General features: G+C 39.7%; 1 protein-coding gene across 2 annotated transcripts in view; it reads left to right on the plus strand.

Annotated features, from left to right (window-relative positions):
- Positions 1-646: 646 nt before the first annotated feature.
- Positions 647-27733, plus strand: part of LOC129113653 (epidermal retinol dehydrogenase 2-like) — a 35962-nt gene continuing 8875 nt past the window's right edge. Inside the window, exons 1-6 of one of the 2 annotated variants that reach the window (XM_054626068.1) lie at positions 647-742; positions 2528-2855; positions 12168-12299; positions 12621-12720; positions 18792-18936; positions 21861-21986. In XM_054626068.1, the coding sequence (XP_054482043.1) occupies positions 2535-2855; positions 12168-12299; positions 12621-12720; positions 18792-18936; positions 21861-21986 (824 nt within the window). In that variant the 5' untranslated portion in view covers positions 647-742; positions 2528-2534. Of the gene's footprint in view, positions 743-812; positions 936-2527; positions 2856-12167; positions 12300-12620; positions 12721-18791; positions 18937-21860; positions 21987-27733 lie in introns of those variants that run through there. The other variant, XM_054626077.1, reaches the window with a different exon arrangement.

The raw sequence follows: 27733 nt of genomic DNA on the forward strand, positions 1-27733 counted from the left end.
CGCAGTTTAACTTACAGGTCTTTAAGAAGATCATTGTCTCACAAAAAAGAACATTGTGAAATGATGTGGGGGCAGCAGTAAATAAATCAAAGTGTACTTTATTATTTATTTAGTTTTTTATTTAAACAGGCACTCTCATTATGATCAGGATCACTTTTGCAAGAGGGAGCTCTTGTGTCACTTCTGGTTGCAAAATCAATAATAATACAATAATGAAATAAGGTCCAACCCAACAGATATGTTTGGAGGACGGAAGTGGCCAAATTACTAATTACTTACTTGATATGCCATTAAACTTATAAAACAATTATAAAAAAATATACATGTAGGCAGTCATTTAGCATTGTATTTATTTATTAAACATAATAATTTATATTTGAATTTATTTTTTATTTATTAAAGAAAATCCCCAAACTTGTTTATACATTTCTTTATTCCTTCTCTTCCTCACTCTTGTAAGTCTTATTTATATTTTACTCTTATTTGCTCATCCTCGAACTGAACTTTTAACTGCCATGCGCTTTGTGTATTTTATTTAGCTACACACTCCAAATCCCACAACACCTCGCGTGGCAGAGGAGACGCGCGGAGCTGGGAATGGTTGATTGCCCGTCACGTGACACATCCGGCTTCTCCCCTACTGAGTAGCGTTCTGCTTGTGTTGATGCGGTGACCTGTTTTTTATCTCCCGCGGCTACAGCAACGTCCGAGCCTCATCCGGGGAACTCAGCTAAACATCACGGTACGTTAACCCGCTCCTGAAGCTTTAATGTTGCTCTTTTCTTATCAACTTCCACGCGATAACACATGTCTGGTTAGAGCAGAGTGTGTCGTAACGTTAGACTGTGTGGTGAGCAAAGGTCTCGGTTAAAGCTGATAACGTTACTCCGAGTGCTCGCGGGACACCGTCAGTATTTCTCAGGACCTCTGACTTGGTAAGTTAGCATCTCTATATCGATTTAACGGACGCATTATCATGCTGAGTCCTATCTGTCAACTATTTCCCGCTTTCTTGTAAAAAGTGGTTATTTGTTTTTGATTATCGCGAGGTGATAGCTGTTAAAGGTATCAGCGGCTTTTAAAGGAAAGTTTCTCTCGCAGGTTAACCGCTGAGAGCACACACTCAGTGCGTGTGTTTCACACGGGGTTTGTTTCCGCTATTCACAGAAACTTAATACTATGTACAGTTAATGGTTTAAATATGACTCCAACATTGTTTTAGCTGAGCTCTGTGCTGAGCTGAGTTCGTTTTTTAGACCTGTAATAACCCACTAATAAGTGAATGTATTAATTTAACATAGTCTTAAAATGTTAAATTAAGACTAATATGAAGTTAGTCTTAATTTAACATTCAAGACATGTGTAGAAAATAGTGCTGAAATTTGACTAGTTAATAAATAGATTAACAATAAACAGAAAAAACTCAAAACCTGCATCTCTAATTTAGTTTATAGATACCATTTTAAATTATTGCTGTACTCATTATATATGTGTCGGAGTGTTAATGCTATGTTTTAAAGTTTAAAGACATTTTATATTTATGTTTTACTTTTTGGTTTATCTAAGTTCAACAGTGAAAAACTCTGCTTCATCAGTACTGTGTAGGCGTGCTGTAGTGAGTTAGTTATAGTATTAATAAAGTAGTGTTTTACTTGTTGTTTTATAACAGTGGTCTTGAAACTGCTGCAATATAACAGTGAACTTCACTGTGGGACGGACAAACCTCCCTGTCTGCATCCTCCAGCCATTCATGAATTCCTCTTATTTCCTGTTCATAATAGAACAGAACAAACTAACGCTGATATTCTCTGTGTTTTGTGATGTCAGTGGAGGAAGCAATTGATGGCTAACAAAAATATCCCCAAAGTCAAACAATTATTGATTGATAATAGAAAAAACTAAACATTATTATTATGCAAATTGTAATCAGTTGGTAATGCTGTCCCATAGAGCGCTGTGGTAATGAGCCCTAAAACCCTAAAATGAGTCCACTTCCGGTCCCGTCGTCTCAAAAGCAATGTTCTTTTTTTTTTTATTTGTCTTTGGTTAGATGCCTGAAATAAGTTCTGGGGATAACACAAACTTAAAGAGAGTTTTGTTCTTAGACATAAAATAGGTCAGTAAATACTCCTCTTGTGAATTTAGAAGCCTTAACATGTCTTAAAATGCGGTTGCTAACAAGCAGCTTATTGAAAGTATAAAACGTCATCACTAGAACACTAGTTCTCCTTCAGCTTAGTGAAGGTTACATGAAGTCATGTGACCTTCAGTTGATAGCCTACCATTAGCTTTTTTCATTTGTGAAGATTACTGTGCTGAACAAAAGATAAGATAAGATAATCCTTTATTAGTCCCGCAGCGGGGAAATTTGCAAAACGTGTGGGTATCATAAATGTGAAGTTGCCACAGAGTTCATTTTCTGCAGTAATTCAAAACTATTTTTGTCGAGGGAACGAGTGTAATGCTGCAGCACTGCATTGTGTTTCTCTCTAACGTGTTCTCGGTCTTTCCCTTCTTTCCGTCCTAGATCCATCATGAATTTCTTCCTGGAGACCATCCAAGTCCTCCTGCTGTCCATCTGGTACAATGTGGAATCTTTCATCCACCTCTTCGTGCCCAAAAGGAGGAAGAGCATAACCGGGGAGGTGGTGCTGATAACGGGGTCCGGTAGCGGGATCGGCCGCCTCATGGCTCAGGAGTTTGCGGCTCTCGGCACAGTGCTGGTTTTGTGGGACATCAACCAGGATGGGATGAAGGAGACCGCCAGGCTGGCCATGGAGAGCGGAGCCAGCAGAGTTTACCACTACCTATGTGACTGCAGCGACAAGAACGAGGTCTACAGAGTGGCTGACCAGGTAAGGGCTTCCTCTACACCATTAACACCTGTGTTCTGACCATGTACCATGCTGGGCTTGATGTATTGGACTAGCTGCTCCCTGTTGGCCTCCTTAGTTTACTGCAACCAATTCAGACTGGAGTACCTCTTGAAGTCGAGAGGGTACCCTGTGAATTCATTTTCATTTGTTTACAACGACACAAACTGTCAGACTTTCCTCACGCTTGCAGTTTACTTAGTCTTGATTGTTAATGAGGGATGAATACAAAAATCGGACTGAATGAAAACATTTATTGAAACTAAAATACCGCAAAATGTTCAATAATCACATGAAATAAATTAGAGTGAAAGCCCATGAAAACAGACAAGCTCATATGTGGGAGTATAAGCAAATTAACACATAAACAGACTGTTGCCAATGGCAAAATTTTGAAATAATAGACTTGGCTTTGTTGAGACGTCTGTCTGTTGATCTCTTAAGCTTTGTTTCAGCACTGCAGACAGACACACACACACACACACACACACACACACACACACCCTCTACACAGAACAAATTGCACTATTCGTCTGAGAATAACTCATACTTAATGTTGCTGGACCATGAATATCATTTTTTTTATGGGCTATTTCAAATATTTCGGATAATATATATATATATATATGTATATATATATATAGAGAGAGAAATAACGCTGCATTCAAGGACTGATTTGGATGTCAATTAACATGACAACGGTCGAAGTTTGGACGCATTGGCGTCAGCCTCACTATACTCTTTTAAAACAACAACAACAACAACAACAATCTTGATACAGAGCCCTTAGATTTGTTGGGAGAATTATAGAATTATATTATCTTCTGTTAAGATTCACATAAATACAAGTGAATATCTGTAAATGCCAGAAGAAATTATTTTTGATCAATAGTGTAAAATATAAAAGGGCAACCAGATTCAACAGATTGTATTATATATTTTTATTTTTAAAGACTTAGCAGCCTGTGATCTCTCCACCAGCCTCTCAATTGTTCCTACAGAAATATTAAAATGCTATGCCACATATCTTACAGGGGTTATGTTATCAGAAATAAATAGTGTCAGCGTTCAAATACACATGAACCTTACTGTACCTTCAAACATCTTCAAATACTTTAGGGAGCGTTAGCCTGATATTACATTTTGGATGCTACATACCAAGACGATGCCACAGAGGCACAGAGTGTGTGTGTGGAGCTACCTTGTACACCAAGTCAGAGTAGAAGAGCTATAAATGAGGAAAAGTCTGCTAGATGCTAGGCTAATTCATCCAGTGTAAAACACCATAGGATGACAGTCTCCTGTCATAGAGCTGCTGTGTAAAAACCTTATTTGTGTAGATTAAAGCACACTTGTAATCACTGCTGAAGGATTCATGTTGGTAAATCCATATAAAGGAGGATACACTTTGTATGCTAACCAACCATTAAGTTAAATTACCTTGAGGTAAACATCTGGTTAAGGTAGCTAGCGCAGTATGTAAGGATTCATCAGCTAACGTCATAAAAATATAGTGTCAGAACTCTTGGTTACCCCACAACACGTGTTGTTTCCACATTTCCCTACAGCTGTGGTCAAACCTAGGGAACAGAGAACTGTGTGTTCCTGATAAGTAGTATGTAAATCATGCATGCTTTATCTGCTCCACCCATCCCTGTACAGTGAACAGGTTCTGTCTTCCGGATCACAGGAGTGATTTGTTGCCAAAGTCTACAAAAGTGTGTGTATATGTGTGTGTGTGTGTGTGTGTGTGTGTGTGTGTGTGTGTGTGTGTTTGTATTTGTGTGTGTTTTTGTGCACCCTCAAGGCAGGGGAGGGGTGACTGTTGTTGTGTAAACAGACACTCCATTGACTGTATGTGGGCAGGGACTGTAGTGAGAACACGGAGAGCAGGATCTGAGCAGCCACCAACACTGTTTGCTTAAAACAGCAGCATCTCAATTATCACCAAATACAAAGTCTTTACTAAAAAGAGAAATCATTTAGTCCACAAGAGACAGGAACATGAAACGGCACGGTGTGTCACAACCTGTGTGCTTTGTAATCTGCTCTAGACTTTGTGCTGTTGATAAGAACAGATAATGTTTTTCTAAATGAAAAGAGGGAAAACTAACATTGACCCCCGCTGATTCAGCAGCTGGAAACTGGAAAAAAAGGTATGAAATATTAAACAGACTTTTAGTATCAGAAGCTTACTGCTCAGCAGACAGATGCCTTCCAGCCATCAGTGTGAAATACGTCGTCAGCCTCAAACAGACACCTCGTCTCCCACCTGTTTAGTACATAACAGACAACTAACTGTATGGTTATAACGCCCTCAGGTCAAATGTACAAGTCAAAGACAAAGGAGTCATCAGTAAAAAGCTGTAGTGCAAACTGTACAACACTAATACACAAAGTACACAAACACTCCATCTGTCCTCTCTTCATAAGCAAAGAGCAGTGTACAGAACATCCAGGTAGCAGCTTCTTCTTTGTAGCTGAACAATAATAACTCTGTGAGTCTCTTGATGAAAGACCAAATAGTTTCTGGTCCATCTTCTGGCTGAAAGGCTCTCTTCATCCTGCCTCTAACCCAGCAGCAGAGAGAGAGTGGAGTATGAGACGAGGACTGTGTGGTGAATGGAAACACATCCAACATGCTAACATCCAACATGCTAACGTACGATCGACGGCATCGCCCAGATGTGCTGATCCGCCCTTTAATGTCCGGGACAAGGAGAAAACAATCCAGAGCCTAACCCTTACTTTTGCTTCTTTACAATTTCATTGCTGGCATTGACATTGGCATATAGCCAAGGTGGAACTAATCGAAGCACCCCTCGTAATGCACATCTTTTATTTTGTTGTTCTATTTGTTCAGTATTTTCAGATTCATAGCTTTTTAGTTTTCTAGCCTGTTGTAACCTGTTGCCTTTTGGTGTTACAGTGTAATACACAGGTGTGTGAAATGTTCCTTATTTTCAAAATGACAATAGTTTAACGTTGCCAGAGGGGAAAAATGCATACAGGCAGTGTGCAGTCACACGTTAATATGAAAGTGACAAGAATTTCATATTTTATCTTTTACTCGCAGATATAGATTCTGGTTGCCTTAAACATTTTTGAAGGTAATATGTGTTATGCTTTACTTTTCATGAATAAGTGACAAGATGTGGAATGAAAGAAAATGAAAACTAAAAAAAACAAATGGATAAATTAAATTAAATTTCAGGGTGATATGCCCCTGGAGTTATCGTTTTGATTATACAAGACAGGGTCGTGCAACGAAATGTAGTTGTAGCCCCCTCCTAGATACAGTGCATCCGGAAAGTATTCACAGCGCTTCACTTTTTCCACATTTTGTTATGTTACAGCCTTATTCCAAAATGGATTAAGTTCATTTTTTCCCTCAAAATTCTACACATAATGACAAAGTGAAAGAAGTTTGTTTAAAATTTTTGCAAATCTATTAAAAATAAAGAACAAAAATACATAAGTATTCACAGCCTTTGCTCAATACTTTGTTGAAGCACCTTTGGCAGCAATTACAGCCTAAAGTCTTTTTGAGTATGATGCTACAAGCTTGGCACACCTATTTTTGGGCAGTTTCTCCCATTCTCCTTTGCAGGACCTCTCAAGCTCCATCAGGTTGGATGGGAAGTGTCGGTGCACAGCCATTTTCAGATCTCTCCAGAGATGTTCAATCAGGTTCAAGTCTGGGCCACTCAAGGACATTGACAGAGTTGTCCTGAAGCCACTCCTTTGTTATCTTGGCTGTGTGCTTAGGGTCGTTGTCTTGTTGGAAGATGAACCTTTGCCCCAGTCTGAGGTCCAGAGCGCTCTGGAGCAGGTTTTCATCTTTCCCTTCATCTTTCCCTCGATCCTGACTAGTCTCCCAGTTCCTGCCGCTGAAAAACATCCCCACAGCATGATGCTGCCACCACCATGCTTCATTGTAGGGATGGTATTGGCCAGGTGATGAGCGGTGCCTTGTTTCTTCCAGAAATGACGCTTGGCATTCAGGCCAAAGAGTTCAATCTTTGTTTCATCAGACCAGAGAATTTTGTTTCTCATGGTCTGAGAGTCCTTTAGGTGCCTTTTGGCAAACTCCAGGCGGGCTGTCATGTGCCTTTTACTGAGGAGTGGCTTCCGTCTGGCCACTCTACCATACAGGCCTGATTGGTGTAGTGCTGCAGAGATGGTTGTCCTTTGGGAAGGTTCTCCTCTCTTCACAGAGCAACGCTGGAGCTCTGTCAGAGTGACCATCCTTGGTCACCTCCCTGACTAAGGCCCTTCTCCCCCGGTCGCTCAGTTTGGCCGGGCGGCCAACTCTAGGAAGAGTCCTGGTGGTTCCAAACTTCTTCCATTTACGGATGATGGAGGCCACTGTGTTCATTGGGACCTTCAATGCTGCAGAATGTTTCTGTACCCTTCCCCAGATCTGTGCCTCGATACCATCCTGTCTCGGAGGTCTACAGACAATTCCTTGGACTTCATGGCTTGGTTTGTGCTCTGACATGCACTGTCAACTGTGGGACCTTATATAGACAGGTGTGTGCCTTTCCAAATCATGTCCAATCAACTGAATTTACCACAGGTGGACTCCAATCAAGTTGTAGAAACATCTCAAGGATGATCAGTGGAAACAGGATGCACGAGTGTCATCGCAAATGCTGTGATCACTTATGTACATGTGATTTCTTTCGTTTTTTATTTTTAATAGATTTGCAAAAAATTCAAAAAAACTTTTTTCACATAGTCATTATGGGGTATTGTGTGTAGAATGTTGAGGAACAAATGAATTAAATCCAGTTTGGAATAAGGCTGTAACAAAATGTGGAAAAGGTGAAGCGCTGTGAATACTTTCCGGATGCACTGTACACATAGACATTTTTCAATTAAAATACAAAACAGACAATTAAATAGAACAAACTAAATACAAGTACCACTAAAGGTGGTAAGTCAACATGTAGGTTAATAGAAGTATGGGATTTGTCTTGTTATCGATGGATGTCTTATTCTGGATATCTCAATTTTAAAGACAGCTGATAATCTACACTGTTTGTAGTTTTATTGTTCCCATTTATCAGCAGTCACACTTTAATACAAGAGTGCAGGGGTCAAATTCCTCTCCACCACCACAAAGACCCCGGGCCGGACTCCCGGGGCAGGACCAGCATAGTAAACTGGCAACTTAGAAAACTCGGTTTACATATGGAAATATGTGTTGTTTTTAGGTTGGGTCTACAAAGACCTCCCTCCACACTGAAATGCCTAAATAACAAGGAAAAGGCTGAATCACTTCTTCCTTATCTTGTTGTTCACAGCCAACATGTGTTTAGCAGCCAGGCACACAGTCTGTTCTCTCTGTGATTACATACCTGATTCATGCTTTAATTCTTATTTACACTGTTTTTTAGTTATTTGATGAAAGACATGAAAGGAGCATAACACAGTGATTGTATAGCAGTTCAGAGAAGCTACCTGTTAGCCAGTAGAGCAGTACATCCTGTGCTGCTGCACTAATGCTTGGGTCAAAAGATGAGAAAATCTGACAACTGACACATGAATACAGGTTAATGACGACGCCCTTGTTCAGATCAACTGTCCTTGCTCTGACTAAAACACAGGACACGTGTTTTTAAATGCGGATCACCCTCCCCTGGCTGACAACACAAGGGCTGTTGTTCATGGGGAACTCACACATCCACACCAAAACATCTGGTTCAGCTTGACTCGGGTCACAACCCTGCCTGGGTTCCTGATGCTTTGATCCCTCTGCCTGGAACTGTGGGATGGGTATGGACAGGGTATGATTCCCTGGAGACACATTCTGTTGCCTTTCAGCTTTTAAGTGGGGTTGCACTGTGACCACGCAGCAGACATGTTATTGATTGGTCCAAACCAAGGAACCTCTAAAAGAAGGGATGATCATTAGTCACTTATCTCACATTGGTACCAAGCCGGCAATATTGTGTTATTATGAATCTTGTTTTTTTCCCCGCTATGATTGTCTATGCCTACATCCTCGCCGAGTTATCAGTACCCCGATTGGTTCAGGTCCTATACCCTGACCTATTGGCTATCTAACCTAACATAACTAGGTCAATGTCTTACCTTAACCCATCGTCAAGGCTAACCCTCATCCACCTACACAGGACTTACACATGAAGTATTTTACATGCATTAGATTGTCATAGAGCATCTTTGTTATCAATAACTAACCAACCAACCAACCAACCAACCATCAAACTGTTGGCAACGTTAGCCAGTTCTCTCCATTATGTTTCCTTTTATTGTCAGGAGGTGGTGTTAATTGACAAATTCAGAAATGCCTCTATAAATCTGGACCTTTATCAGTTACCGGTTCTTGTGACTTTGTTCGTCAATCAGCTAAGCTAGCATTTGCACTCTGTTTAGCTAACGTTAGCCAGCAATATCTCTATTGAGGAAAGAAAAAATCCTTGTTAATCCATTGAACTGTGAATTGTTTTCTGTTGTGATTTGACGAATAAAAATGAAAATGGAGATCGTTGTCAGTTGTCATGGTGACAACACTCGTCAGCGGGGCCTGGGGCAGTTTGGGCTCCCTGCTCCTCCTGTCCGCATGTTGAAGTGTTCATTGTTTTGTTTTTTACCGTGGTAATGAATCGGTTATCGAGACAGTTTCCTGTGTAAATTATGTCTGGTAAGGTAGAAAAGCAAGATTTAAATGCTGTTCAGTTACCATCAGATCAAACCTCTGGTCTTAAGTCAGACTTAAAAACCAAACAGCACTACTTTTCATAAAGTGGGTACGGAAAGTATTCAGACCCCTTTAAATTTTTCACCCTTTGTTTCATTGCAGCCATTTGCTAAAATCGAAAAAGTTCATTTTTTTTTCGCATTAATGTACACTCAGCAACCCATCTTGACAGAAAAAAACAGAAATGTAGAAATTTTTGCAAATTTATTAAAAAAGAAAAACTGAAATATCACATGGTCATAAGTATTCAGACCCTTTGCTCAGTATTGAGTAGAAGCACCCTTTTGAGCTAGTACAGCCATGAGTCTTCTTGGGAATGATGGAACAAGTTTCTCACACCTGGATTTGGGGATCCTCTGCCATTCTTCCTTGCAGATCCTCTCCAGTTCTGTCAGGTTGGATGGTGAACGTTGGTGGACAGCCATTTTCAGGTCTCTCCAGAGATGCTCAATTGGGTTTAGGTCAGGGCTCTGGCTGGGCCAGTCAAGACTCATGACTCCTTTGTTATTTTAGCTGTGTGCTTCGGGTCATTGTCTTGTTGGAAGGTGAACCTTCGGCCCAGTCTGAGGTCCTGAGCACTCTGGAGGAGGTTTTCTTCCAGGATATCTCTGTACTTGGCCGCATTCATCTTTCCTTCAATTGCAACCAGTCGTCCTGTCCCTGCAGCTGAAAAACACCCCCATAGCATGATGCTGCCACCACCATGTTTCACTGTTGGGATTGTATTGGGCAGGTGATGAGCAGTGCCTGGTTTTCTCACACATACCGCTTAGAATTAACGCCAAAAGTTCAATCTTGGTCTCATCAGACCAGAGAATCTTATTTCTCATAGTTTGGGAGTCCTCCATGTGTTTTTTGGCAAACTCTATGCGGGCTTTCATATGTCTTGCACTGAGGAGAGGCTTCCGTCGGGCCACTCTGCCATAAAGCCCCGACTGGTGGAGGGCTGCAGTGATAGTTGACTTTGTGGAACTTTCTCCCATCTCCCTACTGCATCTCTGGAGCTCAGCCACAGTGATCTTTGGGTTCTTCTTTACCTCTCTCACCAAGGCTCTTCTCCCACGATTGCTCAGTTTGGCTGGACGGCCAGGTCTAGGAAGAGTTCTGGTCATCCCATACTTCTTCCATTTAAGGATTATGGAGGCCACTGTGCTCTTAGGAACCTTGAGTGCTGCAGAAATTCTTTTGTAACCTTGGCCAGATCTGTGCCTTGCCACAATTCTGTCTCTGAGCTCCTTGGGCAGTTCCTTCGACCTCATGATTCTCATTTGTTCTGACATGCACTGTGAGCTGTAAGGTCTTATATAGACAGGTGTGTGCCTTTCCTAATCAAGTCCAATCAGTTTAATTAAACACAGCTGGACTCCAATGAAGGAGTCCAGGATCAGAAGAAATGGACAGCATGTGAGTTAAATATGAGTGTCACAGCAAAGGGTCTGAATACTTATGACCATGTGATATTTCAGTTTTTCTTTTTTAATAAATTTGCAAAAATTTCTACATTTCTGGTTTTTTCTGTCAAGATGGGTTGCTGAGTGTACATTAATGCGAAAAAAAAATGAACTTTTTCGATTTTAGCAAATGGCTGCAATGAAACAAAGAGTGAAAAATTTAAAGGGGTCTGAATACTTTCCGTACCCACTGTATGTTTATATAATACTGAAGGTGTAAAAGAAACAGACAGGGAGCTGCAGTCAGCAAATGTTACAGCCTTTTTAGCTTAATCGGTGTCATGATGTGTATGCTAGCTATCAATAAAGGCTAGATGTCTAGTATAGACTTTAGCACTGAGGCAAACTGCAGGCATTGTAGTATACGCTCAAGTCAAATATTTACCTTCTAATGAGAAGCCATTTTATTGAGTCCAACATGGTATGATCCCGGCCGTTATTTTAATATATTTGGTTCTAAATGCAATGTGGCCAATGATGATATGTTGGACCTGCCCCAGTAAGTTTGCACATACAAGGATTTTGGCTTGGTGATTGGTGCGTGACAGTAAGCACAGTGCAATAGCATTGCACATAATTCAAAATAAAAATATATGAAAATTTACATTTAAATATGATTAACAAACAAATTAAAGGTACATTAAAACAAGTCTGTTATGAAGTTGCAGGACAGAGCCGGGATCTGTTTGCGAACCAATAACAAGGAAATCATATTAACACATTTAGATAAAAGATTAGTCACATCACATAATTTGTTTTTATTTTTCAGTCAGAGGTAAAACAATACATATATTATTAGTGGATTGTAGAGGGACTGGGCAATGTCAACTTTCCATAAAAGTGGAGCCAAAGTCTGGTACCAATGAAAAATGAGAATGCTATACTGATGTAATGACCCTTATTTCTTTTATACATTATTTAGTCCAAACTAGGATGAGCAGATCAATCAGTCTGCTTAATCCAGGGAGGAAATCCTATCTTGAGTCCAGCTCAAGACATTTCATGTACAACGTTAACAAACTATATCCTGGAGTGGTGACATTCAGGGTCTCAACAGGCTTCTGCTTGGTAACATGTCAAGAAAAACAATGTCTATGTTTCTTTTCTTTGCTTCAGGTGAAGCGAGAGGTGGGTGACGTCACCATTCTGGTGAACAACGCTGGCATTGTGACGGGAAAGAAGTTCATGGACGCCCCCGATTCCCTGATTGAGAAGACGGTGGAGGTCAACACCATGGCTCACTTCTGGGTTAGTCTGACTCTGCAGACGGCTAGAACGTCACTACACAGATTAGCTTGGGATCCACGTGATCTCTCACAGAGACCTCATCTTGATTGAACATATGAATTAAGAGGCAGATCAATCAATATTGTACTCTTGTATACTTAATTCATATGATGATAACTGAAGCAAACTTCATCTGCTCTTAAAGACAGTGTGAGGCAGCTTTTTTTTGGTCAAAAACAATCCAGATAATGAAGGAAAATGAAATGAAATTAAATGAAATCCCTGTTTAGGTTTCTCTATTTAGCCGGATGGCTAATGTGTTTTCTGTGTCTCTCTGCTCAGACCTACAAGGCCTTCCTTCCTGCCATGATCGCCAACAATCACGGCCATCTTGTCAGCATTTCCAGCTCTGCTGGACTCATAGGAGTCAATGGATTGGCAGGTGTGTGTTTTCTCCTTCTAAACACATCATTTCACTTATGTTACAGCACCTTTCAAATAAAAAATTCTGGTTCGTAAAAATTTGGAAAATTAGATGAAAATTGGTAGTCTAACAGTAGGACCGCCATTTTTAGTGTCACCCTCATTGTAGTAGGGTTTTTTATTCAGCCACAACACACAATACAATAAATATAGCCTATATACAATCAAGTATACAACATGACTGAAAAGGCATAGGCAGAAGCATAATCCTTATCAATATCAAAACCTTATCAATCTCTCTTATCATATAAGCTACCCTCAAGAAAATAAAAATATATTTCACTCACACTTTAAAAACAATCCAACAATGAGTTGCACATTCTTACATTTATGTTAGCATTATTCCATAATATAACCCCAACAATATCGAAAACTATATTTTACATTTCATATTTACATTTTTTTTTTTTAAGGTCACATTTTAACACATAATGGTAACATTATAATTTACCTTTGCAACACTCACTTTTATTGAAAAGAGCATAATGTATCTCAATGCACTCCGTTAACGTTAGCTGTTTGCTTTGTTATTTGTAATATAGCCAAGCAGGACTTTACTGCCCACAGGCTGCTAACAGCTAACGTTAACTAGCTCTCCTCCCGTCGATTTACAGGTACTTTACCTGGAAATGTCAATAGTGAGTTTACTGCTTCCCATCAGATTTTAGATGCTGTTAGTCTCAAGCCCTCCTGGTACCTGTTGTACTCTAGAGAAATGAGCACTGTCATATTTTTTGAATTCTGGCATCAGCTTTGTACTGATTTGTCCCTCAAGCGAAAATGGCTTTTATTCACATGTTCAGATGCTCTATAGTGTCCCACAGCATTATGTAGTTAATCTGTGGAGAAGAGAGGCAGCCTCTCCTCAAACCCAACATGATCAAAATGCTAAAGTTTCAAAGCTGTTTTGAACAGGAGGACTTTAGAGACATGCTTCATGTCGCTAATAAATAGACAAAAACGTTGTATTATTCTGGATGTTTTTGCTTGAATCCCCCTCTGACGCTCTCGTCGGTGGGAATATTTCATTGGGCTGCTGCCTGCTGGTTTGTTTACCTTGTGCTGCCCAGAGGTTGAGTCATTCACAACACTGAGTCAGAAAACACCTCTGCTGATTTAAAAAAACCAAAAAAAAACCCACTATGAGTCTACAGCTTGTGTACTCGGAGCGTATTGAGCTATGATTAGCATCCACTGACCAGGGGACAATTTTTACATGTAGAGCTGAAGCTTCTCTGACGGAACCTCGAAACAAACACTGGGCCCTAATTTCCTCCAGGGATGTGCAATGGGCTACAGAGCATTCTAAACATTCTGAAGAAATATGATTAATTTATATGTAGAAGACAAGTTTATTTACGTTCATGATCAGAGAGGGCTTAACTCGGGGTCCACCCTTAAAGATCACAGGATTTTCACACAGAAATGTAATTGGTAAGTAGCATAATCAGCTGAATCAACTGGTCCAATTAACTCCAACCAGCTACAGTCTTGGTGTCAACTGAAACTGAGGTCAGTGGAACCATGACGTGCTGCTGATGGGTTAAGAGCATAGAGATAGAGTTTGAGCAGAATGGACACTGAACTGTTTTCTGTTGTCATTTGACGAGAAGAAAAGAAAATAAGGATCGTTGTTAGTTGTTATGGGAACAACTCACCTTAGTGGGATTGTCCTTTAACCCCAGGTGCTTTACAGCAGCTCACTTTGCCTAAAAATGATTTCAAATTTCACGTGTAAACAATAGACTGTATATGAGAAGAGGACGTAGTCATCGTGGCGTCAACAATTGGTTGGTGGACTGCCGTGATGAAGCCTCGAGTTTGGCGATTTGTCCTTCGCCATGTTGTTGTTTTTTGCAACCAATGAACGGAAGTTCACTCGGTAGAACCAGAGTTGCCGCCTGGTTTATGCCTTTATGTTTATGACGATTGAAATAAGAGTAACATTTTTAAGTTTAAGTGCCCAGCTCGCCTGGAAAAGAGCGGAAGGTTGGCTCGTTAGCTAGGTGGCTTGTCCTGCCTTGGAGCAAGTTGAATACAGTTATTGGAGGATGTCTTCACAGCAATATGAAAAAGATAGTAGAGAGGGGATTATGGCGACTTTACCGGCCAACACAAGTGTTAATTGTTTATCTTTTTAGCGTGGTAACAAATTGGGTATCGAGAATCATAGGATTTCACTAGAATTGGCATTGAACATTATGTTTTTAGTATCGTGTCTTCCCTAACGTGATTTATTCAAAGTTTATACATCTGTTGTGTTTCAGGTCAATAACGTAAAAATGTTCTTTGCTAATAAACTTACATGATAGACACAACAGATATTTGTTATAATTTGAAAGCAACAACCTCACTACTAGCATTCATTATAGTGGCGTGTGTGAATGATGACTGGTAAAGTAGAAACCCTTGATATAAATGCACTTTATTTGACCATCCATTCAAAAGTTCTCCTCTGGTCTCAACAGAAATAATAATTACAGATAAATTAAATGTTAAACTTTTTGGTCCTGAATGGGTATAAAGTTGTTTAACGGATGTCATACTGTATTTGATGGCGCTTTACTTTTGACTTTAGTTTAAGACCACCTGAGTGAACAATCTGTTTTAGGACAGAAACACAATTAAGGAAACTGTGAAACAAACAACAAAACTTCTGTAAACACATTTATATAATACTGGCTATAATTCATACGTCTATTCACCACTGAATGTGCAGTGCAGCTGTATTATATACAGTGACATGTTATATAAATATATATGAATATGAATATTACATTAGACTTTAATTTGTTGATACTCAATATGAAATTACTTTAATTATAGGGAACATGTTTTAGAGGAAGCAGGTTGATTGAAATGCCAATGAGCCGATTATTCTGATTTAAAAAAAACGTTTTATGTTCTGCACAAACACCACCATAGAATAATTGAAAATGGTCGGAGTCATTGCTCATTGCAATATGAAAACTGGATGGTAGTAAACATCTACAATACACTGTATGAAATGCATGATGTTACTTTGGTAATTGGAATACAAAACAAAATGAAGAAGGAAAAATCATAACACAACAACAATATAAAAGAGACAGACACAGCGGAAAGATTCCTATAACTATTGGTTGATCACTGGTGCTGCATCATGTAATCAGAGAGAGGGACAGGATGAACTGTCTTTTGAAGTGGCATTGGCCCTTGGGCAGTGTGGTGGCGTTTTGTCCGGCAGGTCTGGCTGGTTAGTCTGCCGTGGACGTTGATCCTCTCAAAGTCCGCTGCACTTAATCCAATGCCCTCGCTTCCTTTTCAAATGTGGATGAATGTATTCTGTCATATTCCATTAATGATAAACACCAAAAAACAAAAACAAACCAAGACAAAAATGTAGCGACATTCATGAGACTACCAGCCGCAGTATGCACATGAGCCACTGTTGCCATAGCAAAAAATCATCCAGATGAAGTCATCGTCTTTGATGTCCATCATGAATAAACTTCCATAGATAACACAGACCTCAGGTTTTTAACTAGTGATTGCCTGGTTGTGCACACATCCCCGCTCTACAGACTCATCAGCCGTTTCCCCTGACACACTTTGCCTAGGAGCGTATTTAAAGCAGTTGCACCATTTGCGATGCGTACACTGGAGTGGAACTGTAGCATCTGTATCTTAAGTCTCTCCAACTATTTAGCTTGTTTTTCTGTGTAAAGGAGGATCTAAACTATATATCTTAACTTAGTATAGTTTAAATACAGTCTGAACTGTGTTTCAATCCTCCCTGTACAGATAGACATGTTCTAACTGTGCTGCACTACAGATAGATATGTGTATGTTCTAACTCCAGGTCTGTGTTATGCCGTCAGTTTGAAGGCTTTAATGATGGACAGAAAGGTATTCACCCGTTTCCAAATGATTTAAAGGGACATTTCACCCCAAAATGTAAAACCGTTTCCTGTTACCTGTAGTTCTATTTATCAATCTAGATAGTTTTAGTGCGAGTTGCCCAGTGTTGGAGATACGTGTGCTGTCTCTCCAATGTAATGGGACTAAATGGCACTAAAAAATACATTATGAAAACTTAACAGCACCGTCTCTTTACAATAAAAGTGTGACCCGGTTACTGAAGAAAATCCAGACCTTGTTTCATGTAGGGATAGGTGAGAGAAGAAATATGTATTTTTGATTTTGGGGTGAACGGTCCCTTTTTAATGTAGAAATAAAAAATAGTGAAATCCCGTCAGGTTACTTAACCTGGTCCTAGGTAAGTAAGGTCAGTTCACTAAGGTATGTTTAGTAAATGTGAACACATTTCAACTTGAACATCTGATCATCTTCATTCTGGGACCTTCTCAATACAGACCAGTCCTAGTTTTATGTCCTAATTTTCTCTTTATGACTTAAATGGGTAGGTAATGGGACTTCTATCTAGAGTAAATTCATCAGTGGAAAGTCATCAGCTGACTCTATTAGATATGATTTTCCTTAGTAGAGAATATTACTATTAATAGGTCACTCTGACTGAGTCGCCCTCTCACCCATATTTGTCGGATGTGAGTGCCTTATCAGTGATTGTGTAATTGAATGTAGCCATGGCACAAGATAATTCCTATCATCTGAATGCTGTTTTTTGATAAGAACACAACATGTCACATGTTGGCACTAGATGAGCACATGACATTGTGTGCTGGCTCACTCTTGTGCAGTGATGTCGGGCTGCATGTGAATGTGCAGAACCAGACTAAACTGACGTCATGCTGACTCTCTGGGGCGTTTCAGTACAGACTGAACACTTCTGCTTTAATCCAAACAGGCTGGCCTCATGTTGCGTGTGTCAGTGTGGATGTGGAAAACAGAGCTTTTGTGGAACGGTGATGCAACCTGCTCAGACAAACACGCTGTGTTCCAAAATGACTTCACCTTTTCCTTTTAGTACATACTGCAGCTGCACCCACAGGGTACTGTTACATGCAGTATGCATTCAATTTGGACATAAAACTCACTGATAACATGGCACCTTGAACTTTGACCCTCTTGCTCATATATATGTGCAGAAGATAATGGGTCAGAATAATCATAAAGCATGCTGGATGGCATACAGCAAAAAGTGACAGCAGGTGGAAGGTCATCCTGGTATTTTTGGCATATTTTTGGCATTTTCTGCATTTGACATACTATGTTTAAGGCAATACTAAATATTTTTCTGGCATACTTAATAATATGGTAATATGGCTATTTAAGTCATGGAGTGAAGTTGTAAAGTCACCTTACCTTCCTCTGAAATCATTCTTTATAGCACAGCTTTTGTCATTAACTTTTTATTTGTTTATTTTGTCAGAGTTTGCACTCATAAAATGGGGATAAGATAAGATAATCCTTTATTAGTCCCGCAGCGGGGAAATTTGCATCATTTTGATCAGCCATGTTCCTATTGGTCTGATGTTTCATGATGGACAGAGTTCTTTATGAAAACACTAGCAAGATGTTTTCTAGGGCCCAGCGATTCACTTCATTTTATTTTCAATTACAATTCAAGCCTCCAACGATTATTAAACCAAGATAGATACTAAACGATTATTTGGCTTCGTGGTGAAAGTGCCCTGCGGCTCAGTTTGTGAGCTTTACACCACGCTTCACCCTGACCCTGTACTCTCTCTTTCTATCTCTACGAGGGAGGGACCATGCTATATGGGTGTGACTTTTTTGTTGTGTCTTTACCATTTATATCTATACAACCAATATGATTATGATAAATTCATTACAAGAGGGCAAAGTTCTTCAGAGTGTCAACCTGTTTTTTGTGTGCTCAAAGGGCACCAAATTTATGTTGATTATAAGCTAACAAAGTCAAACAGTAATCGTGTGTATGATTGTTATCTCATTATTAATCAAAATGATTATGAGCTATTTTGCCATAATCGAGCAGTCCTTGTGTTTTCACATGTGGTCTCAAAGGCGTTTCTCTCACAAGTGCATTTAGTCATTTTAAGTTGTTAACTTGTAAATTACTCACACATTTTCCTCCTCTCCCTGCAGACTACTGCGCCAGTAAGTTTGCAGCAGTAGGTTTTGCAGAGTCTGTGGGACTGGAGCTGCTGGCTACTGGGAAGGATGGCATCAAGACCACCATTGTGTGCCCGTACTTCATCAACACTGGAATGTTCGACGGATGTCTAACCAAGTAGGTCTCTTCACATGACGTTTGACTGTTTTTATGCTTCCACGCTGGAGACAACCTTTCAACCTTTCAATTTTTTCACATTGGCACAAAAGTCCACCTGGACTCAACAATGAACTGATTAGAAGTTGCTGGTCAAAGATCACTGAGACCTCGCAAAACATATTAATTGCCATATCTCAAGAATCTGTTAATTAAAACATTTCACACAAATGTCCAATAGGATAAAACGATGAAGTGAAGACATTTTGGACACAGACATGGTTTGAACTACAACATGTCTGCTTGATGAGGCCAGTTCTATTATTTTAATGTGAAACTGGACAAATAAAACCATAAACTGTATCTGGAGAAATACCATCGGAGGATGTGAGGAAATACAGGACTGTATATTTGAGGAAAGTATTGTTACAGTGTTATTGTTAATAGGGATGTCACAGTACCAGAATTTTAGTAGCGGATACCAAGACCAGTGAAATTCTAAGGTTATTGATACCATTTCGATACCATGATTAAACAACTAAGTTAAACAATAAATCCCATGCTCAACAACTCCTGTATTACAGTGAGATTACAGTTTTGTTTTAGGAAGTTAAACATTTTTTAATTCCCTCACTAATATCAATTTCATATTGCTGTGAAAACGTCTCCTTAAACTCTGAAAACTGGAATATTTCGAGTTTATCACAAAAAACTACACTTTACAAGGCTACATTCGAATACGTCATGATAACGTAATAATTTAGCTTTGCAAACACATTTTTTATCCACGGCGGGGCGCTTTTAGTCTGGAGCCCTGACCGTTCTTAGCTACGGAAAAAAACAAGTACCGTCCTGTTTTCAGGATTTTGTCAGCGCCATTGTATCAAAGTAGCGGCTCTTGTGACATCACTAATTCTTGCAGTATTAACACTGTATTAATACAGTTGCGGTTAAGCATTTTGGTGAGATGTAATGAACGTGGTCACCAGTGGACGTGACCTCTAACGTTATTTGTTAGCATCGCTCTGATGGCTTCAGATGATTGGCTATTATCACCTCAGATTGCCTCAAATGAACCAATCACAAGTTCTCTCCGTCTCCCCTCACATTTGTTTTCTCCGCTCTGTACACACTGTCCTCCACCTCTTTGTTGTTTCCTGCTTTTCTAAATTGCCAAGTCACTATTAAAGAATCATGCAAATGGTTCAAATGTATGTTTTTCTTCAACTCTTTCCTTTTCTCTGTGATCATGTTCAGTCCCCGGCCTAAGCAATAATAGCTCCCTATAGATTTTCAGAGTTCATTGAGGTGTGTGTGTATTTGTCTGGGCGTAGCAGCCCGTACAGAGAGCCATTAAGCAGTAATGGCTGTGGGCTTTTGATCGGCCGACTGTGATGACCAGAGCTCAGAATACCGTCGTGAGATTAACTGACAGAGGAGGTGTATGTGTTTATTTATGTCAATTAGGAGCACGGCTTTATTTATATCACAGACCTGAAAGACCAGGGACCCTCCAAGAAACTGGAACCAAAATGAATCCGGGAAATTAAACTGACCGTATAAAAGGAGAGGGACTGAGAGATAGATTTTTTATGGAGCATGAAATAGAGCAGTAGGATTACAATACACAGACAGACGAGACTTGAATTAATATTAATGCAAAACAGAGAAGGGGGGGGCGGACGTTTTGACGTGGTGCAAAACCTTTCTTTCTCCCTCATGAAGCCCAGTGTTACTGTATAATTCTGCATGAACTAAACTGCAGACAGGATTCTGTGCTATTAGTGACAGACACTTTGCTCTCCACTAAGTTGTTGCTCTCGCTACCAACGTTAGCTGCTTCGTTTCATTCTTCAACATCTCTGAATTCTTTACATGCAATCACGTGACTGTCACAAATAGTTAACTGATAAAAGCACTATTTAAATGTCTAGGGATTAAACAAAGAAGGCCAATTCATTTTTAAAGAGGGCGTAAAAACAAAATGTGAGGAATCAAAAGGACAACGGGTGTAACGCCACAAACCAACCTCCACTATGTCGAAAAGGGATTGTAATTATCTGTAAACTCATATCTCATATTCATGGACTACTTCATTACCTTTGTACAAACCCTGTAAAGAAAGAAATAAAGTATTACATGCATTATTAAGAAACCAAGGTTGAATATCCTGTAAACTATTTGATTTGGCTCCAAAATATTTACTTAAAAATAAGACCTTCTGTCCAGAGTTGAAGTGACGTAAATCAAGTAAGAGTCGAAGAGCTATGATGATGTTATGACATATATGTCGCAAAGATAGCTTTATTATTTCACTCTCCTATATTCAAGTTTCTCCTTTATTCTGTTTTATATCTTCAGTACAAACCAATTCTTTTTCTAATGTCTTACTTCTGAGTTTCACAAAACACAAACTCTACCTCACTCTAACAAGAGAGGAACAACTAGCCCGAGGTCTGTGTGGTGACACTGAGACTGGTAGACATAGGACTGAGAGTGTCTTTCTTTTTTTTTTACCTGCACACACACACACACACACACACACACACACACACACACACACACACACACACACACACACACACACACACACACAGTCCAGGATGTCCTGGGGTCAGGTTTAAAAGGTGTCTGGAGACTTGTGTCCGTCTTTATTTCTGTCTCCCTACCCTCTTCCGTCCAACAGCCCCCCTGAAGCCACCAGGACACATGCTTTATGCCAGCACCAAACACCTGCCCTGTCACTTTCTACTTCTCACCCTGTCACTTTCTACTTCTTACCCTTTTAAACAACACAGAACAATGAATCACTCTTAGCTGCTTCAGATGGATTCAAATGTCTTTGCCATGAAATAATATTTCAAGGAGAGGGTAAATGTAATATAAACAGCGCTGTTAACAGTTGTATTTTCTTTCCTCTTAATCCTTTTTCTTGTGTTCATCAGGTTTCCAACACTGCTGCCAATCCTGAATCCAGAGTACGTGGCTAAGAAGATAATTAATGCTGTGCTCACAGACCAGGTCTTCCTGCTGATGCCCAGGAGCATGTACCTCATCACTGCTCTCAAGAAGTGAGTGTCATATTACCTTTTACGTCCTCTTCCTCATGGCTGCACCGACGTCGCACACATCTGTATTTGTCACACAGTAGTTTATATCTACTGACTCAATAGTGCATAGAACATAAGTATGTCCATTATTGGTGTATGTACTGCATGGTTATGGTGACTACATCCACGTCTTATACAGAGTCTATGGTAGAATGTGTGAGGTTGACTCTGCTGCTCACATGGGTTTTAGCCTAACATCAGGGTCTCTTGCTATTGTTTGATAGTAGCAATGTAAAGAGGAGGTCTGTTAAGCCATTAGTGCAGGTTATAAATAAGCATTATAGCTTTGATACATTTGTCTGGAAACAAATGGAAAAGATTGGTAAGACTTCCCTCCAGACACTTTAAAGTATATAAAAAATACTGTTTTTCACATATAATTAAAAAAAAGAAGACAACTTTGAAAATGGGCTGGAAGCACATCTACTCTTTCTACCTTATTGAGAAATTCTGGATCTGGCCTTGCCAAACCCGCGCTCGGGGGACCAGTGAACTGAAGATTTCCACCCAAAGCTCCTCCACCAGCTCAGAGTCTGTAGCGATTGTCTGGTCCATTTTCTCTATTAGAGGAAAAACATCATGTTTGACTTAGAATCTTTTTATTTGGTTATGTTGTTAGTTAGCAGTGACCAGGCGGCTACCTCCGGTTCTGCTCTAGTGAAGCCAATGCGGAAGTGTCTTAAAACTTGCGTTCTCTCTAAAGACCATCAGGCGGCGACTCTTCTGGTTGTAAAAAGAAGTCAGATTGTATAGAAGTCTATGAAAAATGACTCTACTTCTCTCTTGATTTATTCCCTCAGTAAACATTGTACACATGAGTTTATGGTCTCAATCTCTAGTTTCAAGTTGTCTTCAATACAGCATGATGTTCATTTAGTAAATTATAGTCCATTTAGAGTCAAATAGACCATAAAGGAGAGTATGCTTTTAGGCTGGCTTATTGTGATGAGAGGTTGCTTTTGCTACCAGAGCCGTATACAGCGTCAGAACGTCACTCCTACACATTCCAAATATGTTCACTTCTGTTCAGTGGTAGCCAAGATGGGCTTCATCAGGACAGTCCACAAACCAATGTGTGACGTCACGATAGCTACGTCCACTTCTTTAATACAGTCCATGGCTGTGACACAGCCTCAGTGGTTGTATATAATATCTAGTGAGTTTTTTGGTAGCTAGTGGAAGGAAGCTCCAGGCTCGGTTTCCACCCAAGCACTGCACACGCCATGTTTGCTGTCAAAACTTTCACTATGCTAATGCTAATTTTTCGCCCCCTTTTGCTCCTCTGCATTTTATTCACTGCAATGCACATCAGTAAATACCATGCAGCAGTACTTTTCTGTGCTTTTTTAACATGTTTTGTAGATGAAGTGGGCGGACACACTGAAGTGCAGGCTGCAGAGTGCGTTTACCTCTACAACTACCAGCAGCCATGTCACATGTCATGTCGCTCTTTCATACGTCAGCTGCATTTGCATAATCTTTGCAGTTCTTTGGAAAAACACACCGGCTGAAGGAACCTGGTAGTACATTGAAAAGTAGTCCTGGGACTAAATGACCCTGAACTTCTTTGTTGAAGTGAATACATACAGCAGCCACTCTTGGCAGACACTTTCACACATGAGTATTAATATAAACTCTGTTGTCTGCGGCTAATAGAAGAATTCATTGTGAAAACTTTCTGCATTGAAAATCCCATGGGGCAGTAGCCTATGTCCCAGGGTGGAGGGTGACTCATCCAGACCTTTTCCACTGGCCAGGGGTCTGTGACACCGTGCAATGTGCTTTTGTGCGATGGCCTTGGTTACGTTCGGTTATGTGCATGGCCTACAGATTATTTTTGCGAGGGGATCACAGAGGTGCTGAGTCCAGCTTTTACCTCTGTGGCACTAATCATCTACAACAACAAGCTTCTGTTGGTTAGCAGCTTTCTTTTAGCCCATATTTGGTGTATCCTGTCAGGATGATTGAGATTGGTCCTCTTGACAAATCAGATAATTATGTTTGTGTAACATGGCAATCCACTATGTGGTTGTTTTTCATGTTTCCATCAAGACCAAAGGAAAAGACCATTAAAACGCATCATACATGTAGTCCATGATTCATTTATCCATCCATTCCCTACATACGCCTCAAATCCTGTACACGGCTTTGGTCTTGTATGCCACTAATGTTAGTTATTATTAACTTTAGTGTATAGACAAGCTCTGGTTCAGTGCAAAATCAGCCTCAGGATTAGAATGTCCAACAATACCAGAAGTTGGGGGGGGGTGTTTGTTATTGTTAATCATGAACTGAAAAGATATGTGGGACAGAGAGGTTTTTAAATTCATTTTGAGAAAAACTAGCACCAGTGTCAACATTTATCAGTGGTTATTACAGCCACCTCACTGGCTACCATGGGTTTGATTGATTTACCACATGTTGAAATAGGTTTGTGAGTAGTGTAAATGTAATTTCCCCTTTTGGGTATGTAGCCCACATATCCATATTCATTTCAGACATTTACTTATGTCAATGAAGATGTCTACAATGTCTTGTGGAAATTACTTTTTTGTCTGTTGACTAGTTATAAAAGGAATTGTAGATATCTCAAATATAAGCAAATATTACTATTAAGTATCATCATTTCCACTTGTTATATATTTCAGATATATGAAATCCATTTCTACAAGACATGAGTTAGAATTCCAAGCTGATATATCAATAATTGACTTTGACTAGAGCAATTTAAGATATCCTCATTGCCGCAAATAAGAATTGAACCGTTGAAATTAACAATAACATTGTGACAGGTGAAAAGTGAGTTGAACATATCATTAATCCGAATTGCAACTAGTCAAAATAACATTATGGACAATTGGCTTGGAATAACAACATGTCAAAACTGACTTTAAGAAATTAATTGTTGGTATCAAGAACATATTGACCAGTGAGTAATGCATAGTAGATATCATAAATTTAGAATTTGCATCCAGTCAAAATTACATGATGGATATTGTGGCTTGGAAAACTAATCAAAAAGCAGATGTTGTTATCTACAAATTGCTATTTTTCATTAAGTGTTTAAAGGGCTGTGTGTTTGCGGTCTCCTTACTTTGTTTAATACAGTCCATTTCAGATGGAGAAACTCAAGATTTAAAATGAAAAGAAATAAACACAATACAACTTGAAGAGGTAGAGCAAAATACTGTATGGGCACTGCAATCACACTGATCAAGGACTCATCCGCTAGCACTACTTGGCGTCAGCCTTGGAGAACGCTGTTATTATGGTGGTTGTGGCTTCAGCACGCAGCACTCTCACAGCCGGAGGAAAGCTTTTCAGGAGGATCGTTGTTTTCTATTGATTTACATGGACAATGCACTGTAGAGCAAAGCTGACAGCGAGCATATCTTTGACCTCACACAGTTTGGTCTGCATTTAACATAAAAGAAACTCTCACTAAAACTAAACCTGTTTGAAATGCCATCAATAGATAAAAAGAAAAGCTCTCCAGGTCATTTGTCAGCATGACTCGGCAGACAAGTTCTATAGTTTGACAAAGGCTTGCACAGGTGTTGATGGAATATGAGTGTCAATTAAATAAAGGTATGTCATTTGTCATATTAGGTATAATTGAGTAACTTAAATGCTAAACTAAAGTGTGCCATATTATTGCACCTTGCAAAAGCACTTATTGAGTGGTATTAATTGTTTCATAAAGATTGTTTATTTTTTCATAAATCTGAACAATGTGTATTTATGATGAATTAGTTTGTAGCACTACTATCACTATGGATAATATGAAGTAGGGTTGGGAAAAAATGGCCAAAATCTTCATGGCATTTGATTTGCATAGTTAATCTCAAATAAAGGCCTGGGTCTTTGATTCCCTCAGTGGCAGAGAAAACTACAGTAGGTCTTTTTTTTGCGACAGGCTTATACTAGTGACCCACCTTATTATCTAGTTCCCCTGTTCTTCAGTCAATGCAAACATATCTTCTTCCATGTTTACATGCTGTCTTGATAAATTCGGAACTAATTCCATCAGTACAGAGTCACGTTAGACGTTCCCCCTCTCCTAGCAGCCTTTATAGGCTTTTTAATGTGAACAAAGCATCCGGGAGTTTCTCTGAAGGTAGCCTAACATCGATCAGGACTGCGGCAAAGATACTTGCCTCCATTAAGTGATAAATAATACATTTCTTGTAGCCTAGCATGTCATCATATTACCAAGCCTTTCTCCTGCAGATTGATGTTATGGAAAAGTTGTGTTCAGAAAAACAGCGTTTCTCCAGTTCCATTCTGTCTATATGGTCTTTGCTTTTCACTCCTCTCAGTGCAGTGAATAAATCTGGTTGACACTGCGCATGCTGAAATTGACTCACATTCTCAAGCATCACTACAAACTGATAGATCCCACATCCTGCTTTCAAAACAGCCACGAGCGCAGTTATGGCACAACTGTGCGTAGGCAGTTTTGATAAACGTCCTCATTTATCAAAGCATAACCTGAGGCCCATCTCAGCTGGACCTTTTCTTTGACTTCATCAGTGTGCAGTGATTCACTGGGCGGTGTCAGGGTGGTGTTGTGGACCTTTTTCAATCATCACTTCACTTTCAAAGGCATTTCACTTTAGTCTATTTGTCTTTTCTAAATGCCGTCCATTTGTTTCCCTCATCATCTCTATTCACATTTAGAGTTTAGGTTAATTTAGTTATACAATCTTTCATCACAAGTAGAGGGGGACATAAACAGAGAAAGGAGACCCAGATCCAATGAATCACAAAACCAAAGAACAAATTTGAATAACAGACCAATATCAGCAAGTATAAAATAAAAACCCATTACAAGGGAACAAATGGTAGGAAGCATGGATGGTTCAAGTGAAAGACAGAGGCTGGGAGACAAGCAGTGAGTGCTGTGCAGAACATTAGAGTTTATGTAATGTGGATAGTGGCAATCAGTGAAAGCATATGAGACTGAAAACTGGAATTGATGTGGAACATGGGCTGGTGCCAGTGGCTGGAAAGGTAATGGAAGCATCCACAACTGGTGTGAACACGACGATCAGTATCTGTGCGAACTAATTCACATTATTGATTACATTATTGATTACATTATTGATTACATTATTGATTTATCCTTGGAATGTTGACAAAACAGAAAGTAGTCCCTAGTCCCAGAGGATTTGGGGCCTTTGGCACACATTGGTAATCCAGCCTTGGGTGTCAAGAAAAAAAATCCCTTCACTCCATGATTTTGTCGTGGCACTCCAATGTTCTCCCAACGATGCATCAGCCTCCCCTCACCTTCATTCTCCATCTTCAAAGTACATCACATGCCATTAAGAATATATATATATATATATATATATATAAAACATAATCTTTAAGTGGTGGGGCAAAAGCATCAAGGCTCTTATCTTCTTCTGCTCTGAAGTGATTCACAAAATTGGTTCTTTCACATCATTAAAAAATGTTCCATGGCTTAAGCATCAATATATTATTACATTGACTGGCACTTGAAGAACCACAGGTAACAACCTTTCCATTTCATGCATTTTAATTCCTTGTATGAACCTTGCGCCTACATTGCCCTAAATTAAACCTGACTGCCAACAGTTCAGTTGGGGATTTGTGTGTGTTGTGCTGGTAGTTACTAATGTAGCCTGGAGCCTCCAGCAGAGCTGAGCAGGGGATTCCAGAGGTCTGGTAAACTCCCTTTT

Source organism: Anoplopoma fimbria, chromosome 3 (genome assembly GCF_027596085.1).
Source record: "Anoplopoma fimbria isolate UVic2021 breed Golden Eagle Sablefish chromosome 3, Afim_UVic_2022, whole genome shotgun sequence".
NCBI lineage: Eukaryota > Metazoa > Chordata > Actinopteri > Perciformes > Anoplopomatidae > Anoplopoma > Anoplopoma fimbria.